We start from the raw sequence: 17,397 nt of genomic DNA on the forward strand, positions 1-17,397 counted from the left end.
GAGAAAATGGCGGAGACTATGCGCGATCAACGGAGTCGAGGACGTCAGCGTGCAAAGCTGAGCTCTATCACTCTATCCGAGGGAGGGAGGGAAGGGTGTGGACGGGGATAGAAGCATTGCAGTGTCAGTCTAAAGGTAGTTACGGCAGTGCAACTCTGTGAGATCGGGTGTTAATACGGTTCTGGTTGTGGGAGAACGGGACTGCCCGGGGGGGGGGGCAAAAGGCCCTGGAGACACACCGCGGAATGGATGGGGGGAACAGTAATAGGCAACCAAGAGAACTGTGGGTGAGTGGGTGCGGTGCCCGACATGCCGACAGTGGCGCGTCCGAGTAGGCGGTAAGCCACACCTCCTGATTCCAGCTGTCAGCGGCAGTTCCAGTGCGTGACCACCGAAGCTGATTCCAACGGGTGGATGACCACCTTACGGGCGAGGCTCGGGCACTTGGGAGGAGGCTAGGCTTCGTGACAGCAGCCGCAATTCAAACACTTAGGTACCTAAGGGTCTTCGTACGGGGTACCTAGCGGGGTACTCGGTACCTGGGTACCCAGGTGGGCACCCTTGGGTAGGCACTGAGTTATGGACTCAACAATATTTCGCACAGAGACTTCGTTATTCCAAACTACTCTCCACTCCTCTGTGCCTTAGCTATCTCACCGTTATCTGCTCTGGGATAATCTAAACCTAGGTGAGGGATAATATTATCACTAGTACTCACTGCCTACTAGGCGACTGGTGGGCTTGCCAGTATTATTCTTCATGTGATGGCATTCTCGGCCAACTCAAGGTGCATACTGTAACTTAAGCCCTGCCCCTCCGGCATCGGTCTAACGTAATGCCGTATCTCGTATTCCGTACCCTAGTAGGTAAGTCGCACAGTGTGTCAGTGTCATGCAACAATCCCCTCCACCACATGTCCCTCCGCCCAAAAATAAGTTAATTCACACATGGTCAGCACATAGGGTGAAGACAGGGGACTGATCGTCAATAATTACGGAGTACGATATCTGTGCAATGACGGAGAGGTGCAGTGATGCTCGTATTGCCCAACTGCGGCCACTTTGTCAGCCTTGGCCTGCGAGCCAATATGGTGATCCCCTGAATCCTGAGTTACCTAGGTATCTGGTGCCGGATCATTGACTACGAGTAGGTTTCCCGTGCGAGTAACTCGGCGATTCGCCCATCTGGTCTGATTCGACGGTCGAATCTGCAGCACAACGAATAGCACCTTGTAGCACACAACCCTCCAATTCATTTGCGTCGTTTCAACACCCTCCTTTGTAGAACAGTATCTCTGCGGCTGGTTCTGTTCTTCTGTAGGCCATGTTTCTGCTCAGTCGTGTACGAAGTGCTCCTTACACTGTCGGTGCCTCTCTCTGGGCGAGGCGAAAGAGCCAACTTAGCCGATTCAGTTGACACTTAGTGGTTGACTAGTCAGCTAGCCAGCGAGTTAACTAGTTACCATCCGAATTTGGTAGTGGCGCTCTATCACCGCCAGTCTAAAACAATTCATCCTTTACTTGCAACAACCACGTTCTCCTCCATCAACTTTTCCACATCTCCCACCTTCGCACGCTTCTTTGTCTCTGTGCAAGTCGTTCACGGAGCAATGACGCGCCTGTTCCACTTGTCTTCACCACGGCCATCCACGGCACACAATGCTGCATAACCGTGAGTTCGGAATTCTTCCGCAAACCCAACCGCTACCGCCTGCATTCTCCATAGGCCATACCCCTACCCCAGATTCTGCAGAACCCTACTGACGCTATCTATGAATGCCCTCAGATGTGCAATCCGCCTCTAGCGAGAACCAAACCTATCCCATAGACGGTCCTGGTCCTGAGCAGATATCCCCACCCTTGACCAACAGTCGATCGCAGTACGCATCCACAACCCACACAAGGGAGACTTCTCTGGCGAGAGGACGGCCACAGCAACCTGCTTCTCAGTCATATGGCTCTTCATTCTTGCCCCATTCGCGCGCTGGCTCGGCCCAGCCTCACGCATCAGAATCAGGATTGAACAATAGAGTCTCCCCTGCGGTGGACACTGGCCTGCAACGACGGCCCTCCAATAATTATGGTCACCACCGCCAGACTTCGGTCATACACGGTCTGCAGCATTCCAGGGGTCCTAGTTTCAATTCACCTACGTCTGCCAGCCCTCTGACGCCTGATTCATCCACCGCCGGTCCCAATTATGCTGGCTACCCGGCGGCGGCACGAAGAGGCCAATACTCAAATGGCGAGGCCCCTACCACCCACACAACCCCGGTGTCTCCGTTCCCAGGGCATTCCCAAGGCCATTCGATCGATACCCTCATAGACACCAATGTTCCAACAAGAGATAACCCACCTTCCCAACCAAGGAAGCGAAAAGATCAGTCACGGACTCGTCGTGGCCATGGCTACCAATCCTCCAGCTCGCAGGCTGAGCCCCGAACCCCCGGGGAATATGCTCTACATCACTTGTTTCATGCATTTGTCTTGAGGGCCGATCAAAGAATCAACCACTGTATTACGCTTCTCGATAATTCGGTTGCCCCGGTTGAGCAGGCGTGTGCCCCTGGTGTTGATGTTGGTTTTGATCAACTGATATCTTCTCTGGGCCATATTTCTCGAGAAGGCCCTAAACCTCTAGTGGACAGTTTGATGCTGTGGCGGAAAGGCAAGGGCGACACGGCGGCAAACTTGAAGAAGCAAGTCTATCAACAACGGCTGCAGGCTGGAGGCTCCGCAGTCAATCTTCCGCTCTCGCTGCCTCGACGACATACCGAACCCTCGCAGGGACCTGGAGAATCCAATGGTCCCCAGTCCAGTGCAGACCATGCATCGTCGTCCATAGAAGACTCTCTAACGCAAGAATATATTCTGGCGGATCGCAGAGCCACAATTTCGGTTTACATCCTCTGTCGAGTGTTGATTGCGATTTTTGAACAAAGCAATCTGGCTGCGATCACTCAAGACTTGGCCAACAAACTCGAGGACATCGTTTTTACCCAGATCAGAGAGGTTGAACCTGCACAGATATTAACCTCCTCCATACGGTTATCTAATTGGAGGATATACGGCGAAGTGCTGGGCCACATGAGTAGGCTTGACTTTGTGAATGTGACTGCTCGCTTCACCCAACAGCTTGATACTTGGCAACAAGAATTCGCTAAGAGCTCCGCCACTGCCACCGCCAGAGATATCGAATCAAGGCTTGAATTACTACTCTTAGGAATGCGCCATATCCACATCAATGCCACAAAGGAGGCCTCCTATGCAGTGACCGATTTCTTGAGAACTCTGGCTGCTTTATTCGCCGATGCTCATGGTCCCCGAGTGAAGCAAGCCTATTGTCAACTCTTTGAACGTCTTTTGACTGCAGTAGCAAGCAATCCCGACTGCTTTCAGGCAGTGCCTCAATGGAAAGATCTCATCGAAGCTATTAACGTGAGACTTGGAAGCATGCTGGTCAAGATCCGCCACTGGACCGCTGGCTTTCCAGTCTCTATTCTACTTCTCTGCATCTCGCCCCTCGAGGTGTTTTCAGCACAATGGTCTCCCATGATCGCAACCCTGGTCCCAAAGCTTAAGGACAGGTCTACAAGGAGCCAGGCGCTCCAAGCAATTTGCCAGCTTGTCTGGACATACCTGATGAGAGTTAACGAGCCCGGCCAAGTCAAGCAACGCCGGCTTGAGGAAATTGTCAGAATCACTGTTCCTCAAGGAAAGAAAACGCACGTGTCTTCTGACCCATCTATATCAATGCCTTTAGTCCAACTCATCAGGGTCATAGGCTATGCGTCACAAGATTTCTGCTTCAGGACTGTCATATTTCCTCTTGTTCACTACGACATGTTTCAATCAAGCAGAAACCTTAGGATCGAGAATATGGAGCCGGAAAGAATGGTCATAGGCATTCGTGCCTTTTTGGCAATTATGTCGGATCTCGAACAAGATAGCCCCAGCGGTCCTCCTTTCCCCGGATTCAATCTTCCGGTGAACACCCTTGATGGACTGCCCTCATCACCGATGAGCATGCGCACTAGCTTGGGTATTGAATCTCCAATACGTACCTCGTTCGAGGAAGATAATCCGCCTTCAGTCCCAGTGAATGTTTCTCGCCTTGACGAGAACGCTCGGCAGATCTATCTGCAGTTTTGCCAGATATTGGGCAAGATCACAATTCTTTGCGACAACACCTTCGGTGGTCAAGCAACATTGAACGAAAAGTTTTCTACCACGACCATGATCCCAAAAACTCCCCTCGTGGATGCATTTACCCTGACCCGTAATCAGGACGGAACAACCACCGACCAAAGACAATACTATTATGAGCTTCTTCATGTTGCTATACAGGCTCTACCAAGATGCTTCACTGATCACATTCCTCTCAGCCCATTGATCAATCTATTATGCACAGGATCTGCTCATGTCCAGGCCAACATTGCAGCATCTGCTACTCAATCACTGAAGGCAATCGCTCGACAAGGTCATGCACAGTCTGTAGCAATCGCCTTCCCGCGTTTTATCTTCCATTATGACTTGCAATATTCAACGATGTCTGATGAAGGTCGACTTGGACCTGCTCATATTGAGGCTACGCTCTCGCTGTACCTTGAGCTACTTCAAATCTGGACGGAGCAGCTAAAGCAAAAGGCAGTTGCTAATTCACCAGAGGCACGCGATCGCGTCGGCACTACCTCCACCAGGGCAATGCAGATGGAGCTTACAAATGTCATCCCGCTCGTGGACGAGATCGAGGCTTACGGACTCTTTTTTCTTTGCTCTCAATCTCGCCGGGTCCGCACTTTTGCGATCAAGGTCCTTCGCCTTGTCCTTCAATTCGACAAGGTGTTGGGCCAAGATGAGCCCTCAAGAATTATTAAAATTCTTGAAAACCAGTCTTCAAAAGTACTAAATTTCCAAGACGATGCCCTCAATGTAGCCGAGCGTAGCCGTCTTCAGAAGGATAAACGTGGAACTGCTGGCCAGAGCACGTTGATCGAGATTTGCAGCTCCGAAGTTTCCTATGATGCAACGTTGTGGTTCAAGGCATTTCCTAATCTCATTCGTGTCATTTTTTATGCCTGTCCAAACGCCATTGCCTTATGTCGAGGGACGGTCACGGACAGGCTGATGATGATGCAAAATGACATCGAAGGCCTATCGGAGGCGATGACAGGCCCATCTGCCTTATTCGAGTATCGTGCCCAGGGACGGAGCTCTGCGACATCTTCTGAAGTCCTTTTCGATCAATGGAAGCTGTATCTCATTATGGCCTGCGTAACAATCAGCTCACCTGGGGCGCAATCACAGAGCCAGCTGGCTGAGGCGGCCCATGCACGAAAAACTTCCAAAGGACCAGAACGAGCACAAGAAAAGCTGAGTTCAGCTCGTGCCTTGTTCTCTGCCATTATTCCAATGCTAGGAGCTACTCCCGATGCAATTCGTGATGCGGTTGTATCCGCTCTTGGATCCATCAATCGTAAGCTTTATCGGACTTTGCTGGAGTCTTTGCAATATGCGGTTATCAAATGCAACGATGAAGCGAAAGCAAGAATCAATCATCAACGCACGCCAAGCAGTCCTCAGCGTTCGCAGAAGACGGAACGCCTTCGCACGGAAGTGACCCACGTCTACAAGTCTACTGCTTCTTTCCTGCACCATGAAGATATCTACAATGATGAGTGGATACTTCATAATCTCGTCGCCTACACAAGAGATCTGCGCATTTTTCTGAGCGACACCGACGTTCAAAATGATTGGAGATTTCAGAAATTGCGGTATCACTTCTGCGGTCTGGTAGAAGAAGTATTTGAAGGTGTGAATCGATCGAAGACTCCTTCACGGTGGATGCCATTTGAGTCGCGCAAGTCGGCATTTGCTCTCATGGAAGACTGGTGTGGCTATTCTGCCGAACAACATCTTTTCGACCACAATCATGCCCATGCCCGGGAACTGAACGACCGTATGAATGCCAATGCTGCAACAGAAAAAGAAAAGAATAACTTGCGAGTGGCGGCATTGAGTGCAATGGCGACACTTTGTGCTGGCCCAATCACCATCAAGACTGACAGTAACGCAATCCTATCTTTCAACCTACAGCGGATGCTTTCCTGGGTGGACACAATATTTGCCACCAACAATCATAAAATGCATATGATCGGCAGACGAGCTCTTAAATTGCTCCTGTTGAATAACCCTGAACATCTGGTCGTCATCGATAATGCCATCGAGCAATGCTACAGAACAGAATTACCCTTGGCATTGGAAAGCTATTTCGGTGTTGTATGTGAGGTATTGATAGAGCAGGCAGAATATCCAATCACATTCTGGAAGATTCTCAGCCTTATTCTCTTCACACTGGGTAACGAAAATCGAGAGATACGCATGAAAGCAGCCAATCTCATCCGAACTCTTGATGACAGGCAGCATAAGAGCTCAAATCTCCAGGAGTTTGATATCAGCATCTCCGACAAGACTCGCGCCGTCTATAAACTGGCCCAGTTCGAGTATTCTAAGCGATTGTCCAAAGCCAACTCAGACCTAGCCTTCATGATTTTCTCAGAGTTCTCTCTTCATTATAAGTCAGCCCGAAGCGATCACCAGCGCAATATGGTTGCTGCAATATTGCCTTGGCTTCAGGTTGTGGAACTCCAGGTTGATCCTGGGACAGGAGGCCCTACAGCCGTATCATACATGCTGCTGGCAAACATGTTCGAAATCACCATCTGCTCCAACAGTGCAATGCACAATGAAGTACAGGCTTTGTGGCAAGCTCTAGCTACAGGGCCGCACGCTGGCAATGTCCAACTAATTCTTGACTTTATCATTTACTTGTCGCTAGATCGACGCGATCAAAATTTTGTCGAGTATGCCAAACAAATCGTGGTCTATCTCTCGTCGACCCCAGCAGGGTCACGAGTATTGGAGTTTTTCATGCTACAGCTTACACCGAAAAATATGGTAAATGACAAAAAGCACGCCGATGTTGTAATGCCTGACACTAGAAACCTGCCTTACGTGGCTGACCTAACCTCACTACTACCAATGGGCAATAAACAGGTAACTCATCGTTCGCTGGAGATCAAACAAATTGTGCTAACTCCGCCATAGGTCGGCCTCTCAATGGGCCAAGTCTCCCTGATTTTCCTAGTCGATTTAATGATCACTCCTGTGACGCTTGTGAAGGAAGAGGTAATCAAACTCATCCATACAGTCCTGATTTTATGGGATCATTATACAACGTCTGTTCAGGAACAGGCGAGAGAAATGCTGGTCCACCTCATTCACGAGCTGGTGACCACAAAGATCGAGCCCGGCACTCTTACATCCGCAAAGTCAACGATCGAGGATCTCGTCGATGCAGTTCGCTCAAATCACTCGAGGGTGAGCTGGTCGTACGAGAATAATACACGTAAGGATGAAGATGACGGCGCTAGCCGAGTTCCGCCTGCCATGTCAGTCTTGACCTCAGAGATCGTCACCATATTCAATCTCGCCTTCGATACTTTCAGTGATAGCTGGGCCAAAGAGGCTTTGCACTGGGCATCCATTTGTCCTGTGAGACATTTAGCCTGTCGATCATTCCAAGTCTTTCGATGCATCTCGGTCACCCTTGATGCGAGAATGCTTGCAGATATGCTCGCTCGGCTGTCCAACACAATCGCCGATGAACAAACAGATTACCAGACTTTCTCAATGGAAATCTTGACAACCCTAAAAGTCATCATTGGCGCACTAGATCCTAAAAATCTCATGCGCTATCCTCAATTATTTTGGACAACTTGTGCCTGTCTCAATACCATCCACGAAAGAGAGTTCTATGAAACGATGGGCATGTTAGAGAAGTTGCTGGAGAAGCTTGACTTGAGTGCCCCCGATGTAACTGAAGCTATGCTAAAGGGACAGCCAGGAAAATGGGAAGGGGGATTTGAAGGTCTCCAACCATTGCTTTACAAGGGGCTGAGGTCTGCTGACAGTCTCGATAAAACACTCCTTGTCCTGCACAAGTTTACGGCCCTTCCTGACTGTGAGTTGGTCGGAAGTGATGATCGCCTGGCTTATTGCGTGTTTGCCAATCTACCACGCTTCCTGAGGACCTTTGATCTGGATGTTGTCAACCCTGCGGCGTTCGCAACTGCTCAGCGCCTTGCACAAGTGGCGAATATCCAAGGTCACAGCCTCCTCTCTACCTGTCTCCAACGATTCGTGGACAAGGAGTACATGTTGAGCAGAGACTTTATGACCGCTAGCATTCAGGCCCTCAGAGTCTCATTTTTCCCAGCTTTCGACGCCCGGAGCTTGATCTTCATGGTTGGGCTTTTAACGAACAAGACTGGTTGGTTCCGGGTGAAAACCATGGAGATCCTCTGCGAATTGATTCCCCAGGTTAATATGAAAAGCCCAGCAATTACAACCCATGGGCCGGACCTAATATCACCGCTTCTTCGACTTCTCCAGACCGAGCACTGTACCCAAGCCCTAGAAGTGATGGACTTCATCATGGAGGTATCAACGACACCGATGGAGAAGCATCATATGCGTATGAGCATGGCCTCTGGGTCGGCAAAGGCCATTCGTAAAGAGTATGAACGGACTCAGAGTTTGTACGGCATACCACTGCCATCCGGTTGGTCTATTCCAATGCCGGCTGTCTACTCAAGTATGACTCGACACAATGTCCACGCAGTGTTCTATACGTGCGGAGATACTGATTCTTTGACCGAACAAGCGACCGCCACACCTGATGTCGAGTTCTCGGGAGACGATGGATACACTGACTCCTATTTCCCGCCACAAAGTCGCGCTGAAACTATTAGATCAATGGAGGCCGCAGCAGACACCAACGTGAGCGACCTGATCAATACTCTCGATAGCCTCAACGATTTCTTTGATGATGTTGATGACGATGATGTTTTGACCCCAACTGGAACGAGTCACCTTGGTGTTGCCGCGATGAACATACCCTCTCTTCCTGAGCATAGTACAACCCTTTACGACGAGCAGACTGCCCCAATTCTCCGTCAAAGCCTTGCGCGAAGTTCATCTCTGGCGGCTATGCAGGATGGGTTTGCTGAAACAGGTCTCCTGCCGGGAACAACGCATCGAAAACAGCCAAGTGCCTCGTCGCCCGGCTATCAGAGCATGGCACAGACATCATTCTCGTCTATCGATGAATTAGGGGGCCCGGGTCCATCGTTGCCTAACTCTAGCAAAAAGCAATCTAATCAGACTGTTTTAAGTCCTTTGAATCAAACTCGCCCTGGTTTACATGCTCGATCAATCACGTCTCCCGCAAACCAGTACCCCAATACTCATCCCACTTCGGAAGGATTACCATCGATACCTGCAGGCAGTTCTTTCAGGTCACAGGATGACTATGCAGATCAATATGACGATGCCTTGCTTTCGGACGGCGAAAATAGTCCCTTTCCGACACTTAATGTGCCTCACTCTGGCCAGTCTAGAAAGCTATCCGGTCCAGGGCCTTCAGAATATCAGACCACTCCTACCTCAGCTACTGAGACTGGGGGAGCATTCAGCATACAGGGTATGCGGCGAGGTATGCGACGTCTCACAGGTGGTAAGAGTGAAAGCTCAAAAGAAAAGGAGAAGGTTCGAGACAATGTTCGGATACGAGGTCAATCAGGCAGTCACAATCAAGTGACTGCTGCCATACAAAGCCCACGAGTACCCAAGGTACCTATGGAATACCTCAATGCTAGCAATAGCAATGTGGCCAGTCTCAGCCCGACAACAAGTCCTGGACTATGACGCCAACAAATCACCATGAATTATGCAATGTTCTCGCCTTTCTCCACGAAACATTAGAGATACCCATAGATCGTTCTACGAGGAAATGAAGACCAAGTTATCAGCACCTTGAACTCTACAACACCGCAGCCCCTGTACACAACATCAAGATGACTCTTGGAAAAGTAAGGCGCATATGGGCTGTATATAAGAAGAGGATGTGTTCTTGCTGAGGTTTTAAGTAATCAATTGAAAACAAGATTCGATCCACATTTCACCCCCTTTCGCTACATCTTGTTGACCGCGCACTGACCATAACAGCATTCCATGATCCGACACATTCTCACTCATCATCAGCGACGCGCGTTAGAAGATTAACTATTCCTCCGACCATGCCGATGAATCCAAAAGATCAAAGTGCGAGAGTTTGCAGGATGAAACTGATCAGCCCGAGGGTATGGCTTCTGTATAGTACTGCGGTGCATGCCTCTGCACAGTCAGGTATGTCTTCAACTTTGAGAATGAGAAGCCGCCGATGGCGAAGGACAAGGGCTAAAGTCTTGGTACAGTATCGCAGACCGATTCTTGTTACCTGACAACCACAGTCATTTATGGCGATCCTGAAACATGGATCAGCTACTCGGGATTTACATCTTCTTCCACCACAACTTCTTTCCCAAGTACTTCGACAGCCGCAAATAGTTTAGAGACAGTCTCTATCACCACAAGTTCTTTGATCACGCCATATCCAACTACGAGTTCCAGCTTGATCGGCAGCACTCCAGGTGTGTCGGCCTCGTCCTTGAGTGACAACCAAACCTCAGGGTCTACCTCCACATCCTCGTCTTCATCAATTATCGGACCACCAGCTCCAACATCCGCACCATTCGTCGTTCAAATCAACATCCCAAACCCGACCAATCTGAAGCTGCTCAAACGAGATATCTCATATTTGACCTTCGTCGAAGGCGAAGCATACCTGACCTCATACGAAGGACATGCAGCAGTCTTCCTCCTAACAGCCACCAAGTACCTCTTGAGTGCAGGCTCGTACGTTGAACCATTCTACGAGCAATATGGTCAAGAATACACCAGGCCGTTGTCCCTCCCTGGAGTGGTCTCGCTGCAGCAAACTCTAGCGCTCTTCGACAACCGCTACGGTTGGTCGTTCAATGATGGTGGCCTGATGTTGGGAAATGCGTCATTCTACGTCAATGACATTGGACGGATGTTGGTCTTCTTCGGTGGAGAGGGTCAGGCCCCTGACGACGCGGCAATCGCTGATCTAGGAGTCGCGTTCGTTGATTCCTTTTTAAGTTCCACTATAACGTCCACTTTTCATGTGACATCGACCTCTGAGACAGAGAGCACAAGCGTCTCTCCCACTATCACACCAACAACCAGTGATGTCGCCTCGCTCTCAACTACACCGACTTCCACCAATGGTGAGATCTCGAGCTCGACCGGACTCATTTCGTTCAGTTCAAATTCACCATGTTCGTCGGTCACAAACAGTATGGCCACGTCGACAGGCACAACGCCAGCCTCGTCCATGCAGCAATCAAGCGCGGTGGTGGTCAGCACTTCTATTCGCTCAACTGCAACCGCAACTAGTGCCTTCACTACGCTTGGAGCTAGTACTACACCCACAAGGCTATCGTCCATATATCAACCTCCCAGCGGTTCGACAGTACCGACTGTGTCAACTCAGACAGCTACTTCTATTTTGTCTCCGTTAACCTCGCTCCCTCCTTCGGCTTCTTCCGACAGCTCGCCATCTCAATCGTCAACAATCGCTTCGGCTAGTACGCCATCTTCGAGAAACAGCACCAGCACCGGCAATGGAGAGACCAGCATCGTTACTATCTCTATACCAGTCTCTCAAAGTACAATCATCCCCACTACACCCAGAGCTGCTTCATCAACTTCGACTGTCTCTGTCGGGTCTTCGACGACGACTCCCGCTGTCCTGTCCTCAGGCTCTCTACAAGGGTCTTCGACAACCCCTGTCGTCTCAGGCAGTCTGGCAACCTCTGTTTCTTCCTTCGATAATGCAAGCAGCACTCAGATGACCGCGTCGACCTCATCGAGGGTAATTTCGCAGACCTCGTCAACCTCGCTAATCTCAACAACAGTGCACTCGACAACGTCTACTACCCGCTCTAGCTCCTCAACGTCAACATCCACACCCAACCCATCCAAGCGCGGCCTCGCATATACCAACGTGACGACGCTAGTGTACTACCCACCACCGGACCCGTATATCTCGTGGTCATACAACTACTACTCGCTGCCGAACGCATCCAACAACGCGGGGCCGTACCCTTCGTCGCAGTTCCGGTTCATCCCACTGCTCTTCAACGACGACCCATCCCTGACCTCCATCTGGGCCGCGAACGTCAACTTCTCGCTCGCGAACTACGGCACCGACGCACTCTTCGGCTTCAACGAGCCCGACGCCTGCTTCGCCGGGCTATCGTCGTGCATGCCATTGAACAAATCGCTGCAGGGCTACGCGAAGCACATGCAGCCGTTCGCGCACCGCACGAGCCCGTCAACCGGCCAGCGCGTGAAAATCGGCTCCGTGGCGGTCACCAACGCGGGCCAGGACGGCCTGGCCTACCTGTCACAGTTCCTGGGCAACGCGACGCAGATGAACCTGACCATCGACTTCTTGAACCTGCACTGGTACGCGAGCCCATACAACATCCAGTATTTCAAGGATTACGTCACGCAGGCGTACAATGTGACCGGCGGCGGCCGTTATCCCGTCTGGATCACTGAATTTGGAATGGATCGGCCTGATTACCCGGCGCTGCTGGTGCAGGAGTTCCTCAGGAACGCGAGCAAGTGGTGTGATGAGACGAGCTGGATCGAGAGGTATGCCTGGTTTGGGAACTTCAACAGTAAGAACGGCGCGACCAACATGCTGTTGAATGCCGATGGGAGTGCGTTGAGTGCGTTGGGGGCTGTGTGGAGTAATTATAATGCGACGAACTGACCGGTGGAAAGGGGTTTGTAGGGCTAGGATGGAGCACTTGCAAGAGAGTTGAGTGGATGATTGGATTGATTGGATAAGTTTTTCTGTGGGTGGCCGTGGCTGTCTGGCTTACGACTGAGATCACTTCGCAAGGCAAGCGGATGATGTCGAGAATGGTTTGAAAATTCCCATATACCAAGTTTAGCGTACGTGTCTGCAGAAGGTGGATGGTTCCAAACTGGGTGGAAGTTCTTTGGTTCCAGGTTCTACTCTACAAATATGTGAGTTTATCGGTCTGCCCCTTTTTCAACAACGTTCAAAGACGCGATACAGGCCCTTCAGATTCGCGACCTCCACGACACCCTTCAACATTGGCTCAGTAGCCAGAATTCTAGACCTAAAAGCTGGAAAGATGACATGCTCCAGCGCGTACGTGATTTCTTTACGCCGTTTCTCAATGGCAGCGTGGATGTTGTCTGAACTAGTGTAGTGATTGTCCTGACCTTCATCTGAGACGGTTTCGAGATCAATGTCTCCAGGATTCACTTTGGACGAAGAGGCTGGCCTTGGTTCCGGTAGTTGCTCGGGAACGTAGAATGAAGCAAGTTCTCGCAACAACGTGCGAAAGCATTCTTCCTCTTGTGTCCAGTCGACAAATGGCCCGAGTCGAAGGAGAAATGTAGGTAGTTTAGCCAAGGAAGGGGTATATCCCTTTAGGAGCAAAGGGATTGATTCGAGATTTCCTTCATCGGAGATCTCGATGGCAAAGTATTCCAAGATCATCTGCTTTCGATCCATTAGTTGATCATAGACTCTTTGCACAAGGTGGTCTTTGTTAAGCTCTGCACAATCTGCTTCTGTATCGATGTAATGTTGTGCAGCCATTTCAAGCAACTCTCGCAGACTCGGAGGTGGATGAAGTTGGATGAGCCCGAAATTGCCAAAATCTGTGAGACCGACCTGATAGAAGAATTCATTGGCAGCCATCCCATAGTCGATGAGATACAATTTCACACCGGACTGAACTGCTGCTAATCTCCTGTTGCTATCTACAAGACCCACATAGGTGAGGGATGCAAATACTTCAGTAAGCCCGTTGTGCATCGACTCTCTAACGTCGGTACGCAGCTTTTTGACAGAGGAGAGTCGAACTTGGATCTGTTCCCGACCGGTAGCTGTATATACTAGGCCATCTGGAGGGGCAGACGGGTCGTCAATGGAAGTGCTAGGCGTAAAGGTAAGGGGAAGCATCGATGTAATTTTCCGCATTTTAGAATCTGTGCGGATAAGATTGTTTTCATAAGGCTTCTTTGTGGTAGATTGTTTGCGTGGTATGCTGCCATCACTGGAAGGGGTGTCTGCCAATGCACCAGGTCTTGGGTTCATTGGCGTCATGGGAGTCACTCCAGGTAACAAAGTCTGTGTCTTGAACATTCGACTCGTATCGACCTTTGCTAGTCGCTCTCTAATCTCTGAGCACACAACTTCAATGATTTCATCTTCGTTGAGAAAGTGTACTTCTCGTTTTGTTGGATGAACATTGACATCAACCCTGGTGGGTTCAATGTCGAGACTAAGATATGCGAATGGGTGACCACCCTTGGGTAGAAACAATTGATAGGTCTGTTCGATAGCTTTCTTGACAGCTGAGGATTCAACTGAACGATTATTGATGAACAGCAAAAGGGTAGTCCTCTTCACGCTGTAGTTTGCATTTGTGGAATATCCTGAGGCCTTGAAACCCCATTTGGAGTCTTCAATGGTGAATTCGACAAGTTCTTTTGCTATACCTGGTCCGTGGGCTTGCCTAATCCGATCCATCTTAGTTGCTGCGGCCGCTACTGAAAAGGCAGAACTTGTTTCTCCGTGCTTCTTAACCGAGAAAGCGACGCCTTCACGATGAACAGCATAGCGAGCGATCACGTCGAGGACCTTGGCATATTCTTCTGAAGGAGACCTGAACGCCCTTCGTCGGTTCGGAATGCTATAAAATAGATCTTCGACAGTGATCTGAGTACCTTGTCTGCCGGCACATGGTTTTGGGTCGGGGCTTTGACCAGGTTTGGCTGGAGTGAGTTTTCCAGCAGCGTAATGGGCTTGCCATGCACAGCTTGAATTGGCGGTCTTTGTTGTGACTTTGAGATGAGCAATATGGCTGATACTGGCTAACGCTTCTCCTCGAAAGCCATACGTGCCTATAGCCAGCAGATCCTCGAAATGTTTGAGTTTTGAAGTAGTGAAACGCTCGCATAGAATGGGTAAATCATCCTTCTGGTACGGCTTAGAGCTGGAGAGCATCGACCAGACACAGTTTCAGTACATACCTCTATTCCATGGCCATTGTCGGTGATTTGTAGTAGTTTGAGCCCGCCATCTTTGACGAGAATCTCAATGGAAGTTGAGCCTGCATCAATGGAGTTCTCAAGCATTTCCTTCAATGCATGCATAGGAGCAACAATGATTTCTCCTGCAGCGATTTTGTTGACGACATCCTGATCAAGAGCCTTGAGAGACGAGTCAGCCTTTCGGTTACCTACCTTTAGTCTCAGTGACTCGCCTTGATGCGACGAGGAGCCTCAGGAGGGAGGCCGGCCTCTTGAGCGGTCCGCTTGATACCACGAGGACCGTCGGGTTCTACTTCCATCGGTTCTGCCATTGTGATAAATAGAACGTGATCCCAGGGTCTGATGCATTAGGAACCAAAGACCAGCGACCTGATGATGTTGGTGGTCGGTGTTGGTGGTTGTCTTCCCCGCAAAATGGGGAGGCACGACCTGCCCGGATGGTGCCCAGATAGGCAGCCACGCTCTGGTTTTGAAGGACGGAGTGCATTGTGGCAAGAACCAACGTCACATGCATTTGTTCTCCAAGGCTAGTGCAACCAAACAAAACAGCACTCACCAAACAACTTCAACCTGTCCCTGTTACTCGACTGAACCATTCTACAACTCTGTGTCCACCCGCACGAGATCGAATTTTGTACATCTTCACAGATATCAACTCATCTGTGACAGATTCGGAAAAGATCATCACATAAAGAAACATCCCTCGGCGACCACGGACAAAGCTTCAGGTCACCCGTCACCCATGGCCTACCAAAGGTTATAGCAGTCGACGGCGAGCAGTCTGAATTCTACAAAATGGCCATGAATTTTGTCACTTTCAATCAGGACTACAGCCACCTGGCTGTCGGTACGTCGGGTTCTCTTCGTTGGTTGTTGAATCATCCCTGTTGACTAACGTTGTCCAAGGTACCTCGAGAGGGTTCCGAATCTTTACCACCGATCCATTTGCGAAATGCTTCGAGTCCAGAGATGCTGGCAACATTGCCATCCTCGAAATGCTCTTCTCGACTTCTTTGGTCGCCCTCATTTTGTCGCCGAGAAGACTGCAGATCAAGAATACTAAGGTGCGCCCTGTTGCTTTGAGCTGGAGATCCCCTGTTGACCGAGACAGCGGGATTCCATTATATGCGAGCTCACATTCCCCACGACGGTCTTGTCAGTCCGTCTGAATCGAAAGAGATTGGTCATTGTGCTAGAGGATCAGATATACCTTTACGACATCCAAACCATGAAACTGCTCTACACAATTGAGACATCTCCAAATCCTACCGGTTGGTGCTTGCCTGTCCCTCTTCTACCCAACTTTGGCTGACACCATACCTAGCAATCTGTGCACTATCTCCATCGTCGGAAAATTGTTACCTTGCCTATCCACTTCCACAGAAAGCGGCTTCTTCCTCTTTTGCGCCGCCCTCCCATACCCCACCAAACAGTACCCACGTCCCGCCGACCTCAGGCGAAGTTTTGATCTTTGACGCTGTCAAGTTAGAGGCCGTAAACGTTGTCGAAGCGCATCGGTCACCTTTATCTTGCGTGACGTTTAATAATGAAGGCACCGTTCTTGCCACTGCATCAGACAAGGGGACCATTATTCGAGTCTTCTCGGTGCCAGATGCTCACAAGCTATATCAATTCCGCAGAGGTTCTATGCCATCAAGAATATTTAGCATGGCCTTTAACATCACTTCCACCTTACTGTGCGTCTCTTCGGCCACCGAGACCATCCATATATTCAAGTTGGGACCACAAACCCGAACAAGCGAAGATGGTAACGAACCTGTCTCTCCTTCTAAAATCTCCACTGCATTTACCAGGCGATTGAGTCATGGTAGCGATACTCTCTATGACGATGACAATGGTGAAGATCAAGATGGATCGACGTCACCAACTGCGATCTCAAATCGCAAGCCCAATGGCACATTCATGGGATTGCTGAGGAGAACAAGTCAACATGTAGGCATTAATCTTGCCTCAACGGTGGGTGGCTATCTTCCTAAAGGCGTCGCAGAAATGTGGGAACCATCCCGGGATTTCGCCTGGATCAGACTTCCGCGGTCAGCTTCAGGAACTGCACCAAGCCAATTGCGAAGTGTGGTTGCAATGAGCAGCAATTCGCCTCAAGTCATGGTAGTAACCAACGAAGGCAATTTTTATGTCTTTAATATTGACCTCGCCAAAGGTGGAGAGGGAACTTTAACGAAGCAGTATTCGTGAGTATCGAAGACGTCTTTTGTTCAATATTTGCGCTAACAGATACCAGTGTGCTCGACATCAACGACAAAATGGGGGCATCTGGAATTGACTATTAGTCATAGGTGTTGGGCCA

General features: G+C 49.9%; 4 protein-coding genes across 4 annotated transcripts; 3 read left to right on the top strand and 1 right to left on the bottom strand.

The window, feature by feature from the left end:
- Nucleotides 1–1,775: 1,775 nt before the first annotated feature.
- On the top strand, nt 1,776–9,767 carry A1O9_10790 (uncharacterized protein; the record flags this gene model as incomplete). The annotated part of the gene is made up of 2 exons (XM_013400021.1): nt 1,776–7,055; nt 7,107–9,767. 2 exons carry the CDS (start codon nt 1,776–1,778, stop codon nt 9,765–9,767), a joined length of 7,941 nt encoding a protein of 2,646 aa, XP_013255475.1.
- A 371-nt stretch (nt 9,768–10,138) lies between these two features.
- On the top strand, nt 10,139–12,747 carry A1O9_10791 (uncharacterized protein; the record flags this gene model as incomplete). Its single annotated transcript, XM_013400022.1, has 2 exons — nt 10,139–10,247; nt 10,316–12,747. The coding sequence occupies 2 exons, from the start codon at nt 10,139–10,141 to the stop codon at nt 12,745–12,747; spliced, it is 2,541 nt and encodes an 846-aa protein (XP_013255476.1).
- Nucleotides 12,748–13,032: 285 nt separating this feature from the next.
- A1O9_10792 (DNA mismatch repair protein MLH1) lies at nt 13,033–15,382 on the bottom strand (the record flags this gene model as incomplete). Its single annotated transcript, XM_013400023.1, has 3 exons — nt 13,033–14,997; nt 15,051–15,259; nt 15,295–15,382. The coding sequence occupies 3 exons, from the start codon at nt 15,380–15,382 to the stop codon at nt 13,033–13,035; spliced, it is 2,262 nt and encodes a 753-aa protein (XP_013255477.1).
- Nucleotides 15,383–15,866: 484 nt separating this feature from the next.
- On the top strand, nt 15,867–17,285 carry A1O9_10793 (autophagy-like protein 18; the record flags this gene model as incomplete). Its single annotated transcript, XM_013400024.1, has 4 exons — nt 15,867–15,918; nt 15,978–16,135; nt 16,183–16,342; nt 16,396–17,285. The coding sequence occupies 4 exons, from the start codon at nt 15,867–15,869 to the stop codon at nt 17,283–17,285; spliced, it is 1,260 nt and encodes a 419-aa protein (XP_013255478.1).
- Between the last annotated feature and the right edge of the window lie 112 nt (nt 17,286–17,397).

The sequence above is a fragment of the Exophiala aquamarina genome (assembly GCF_000709125.1).
Source record: "Exophiala aquamarina CBS 119918 chromosome Unknown aczIA-supercont1.15, whole genome shotgun sequence".
Classification (NCBI taxonomy): domain Eukaryota; kingdom Fungi; phylum Ascomycota; class Eurotiomycetes; order Chaetothyriales; family Herpotrichiellaceae; genus Exophiala; species Exophiala aquamarina.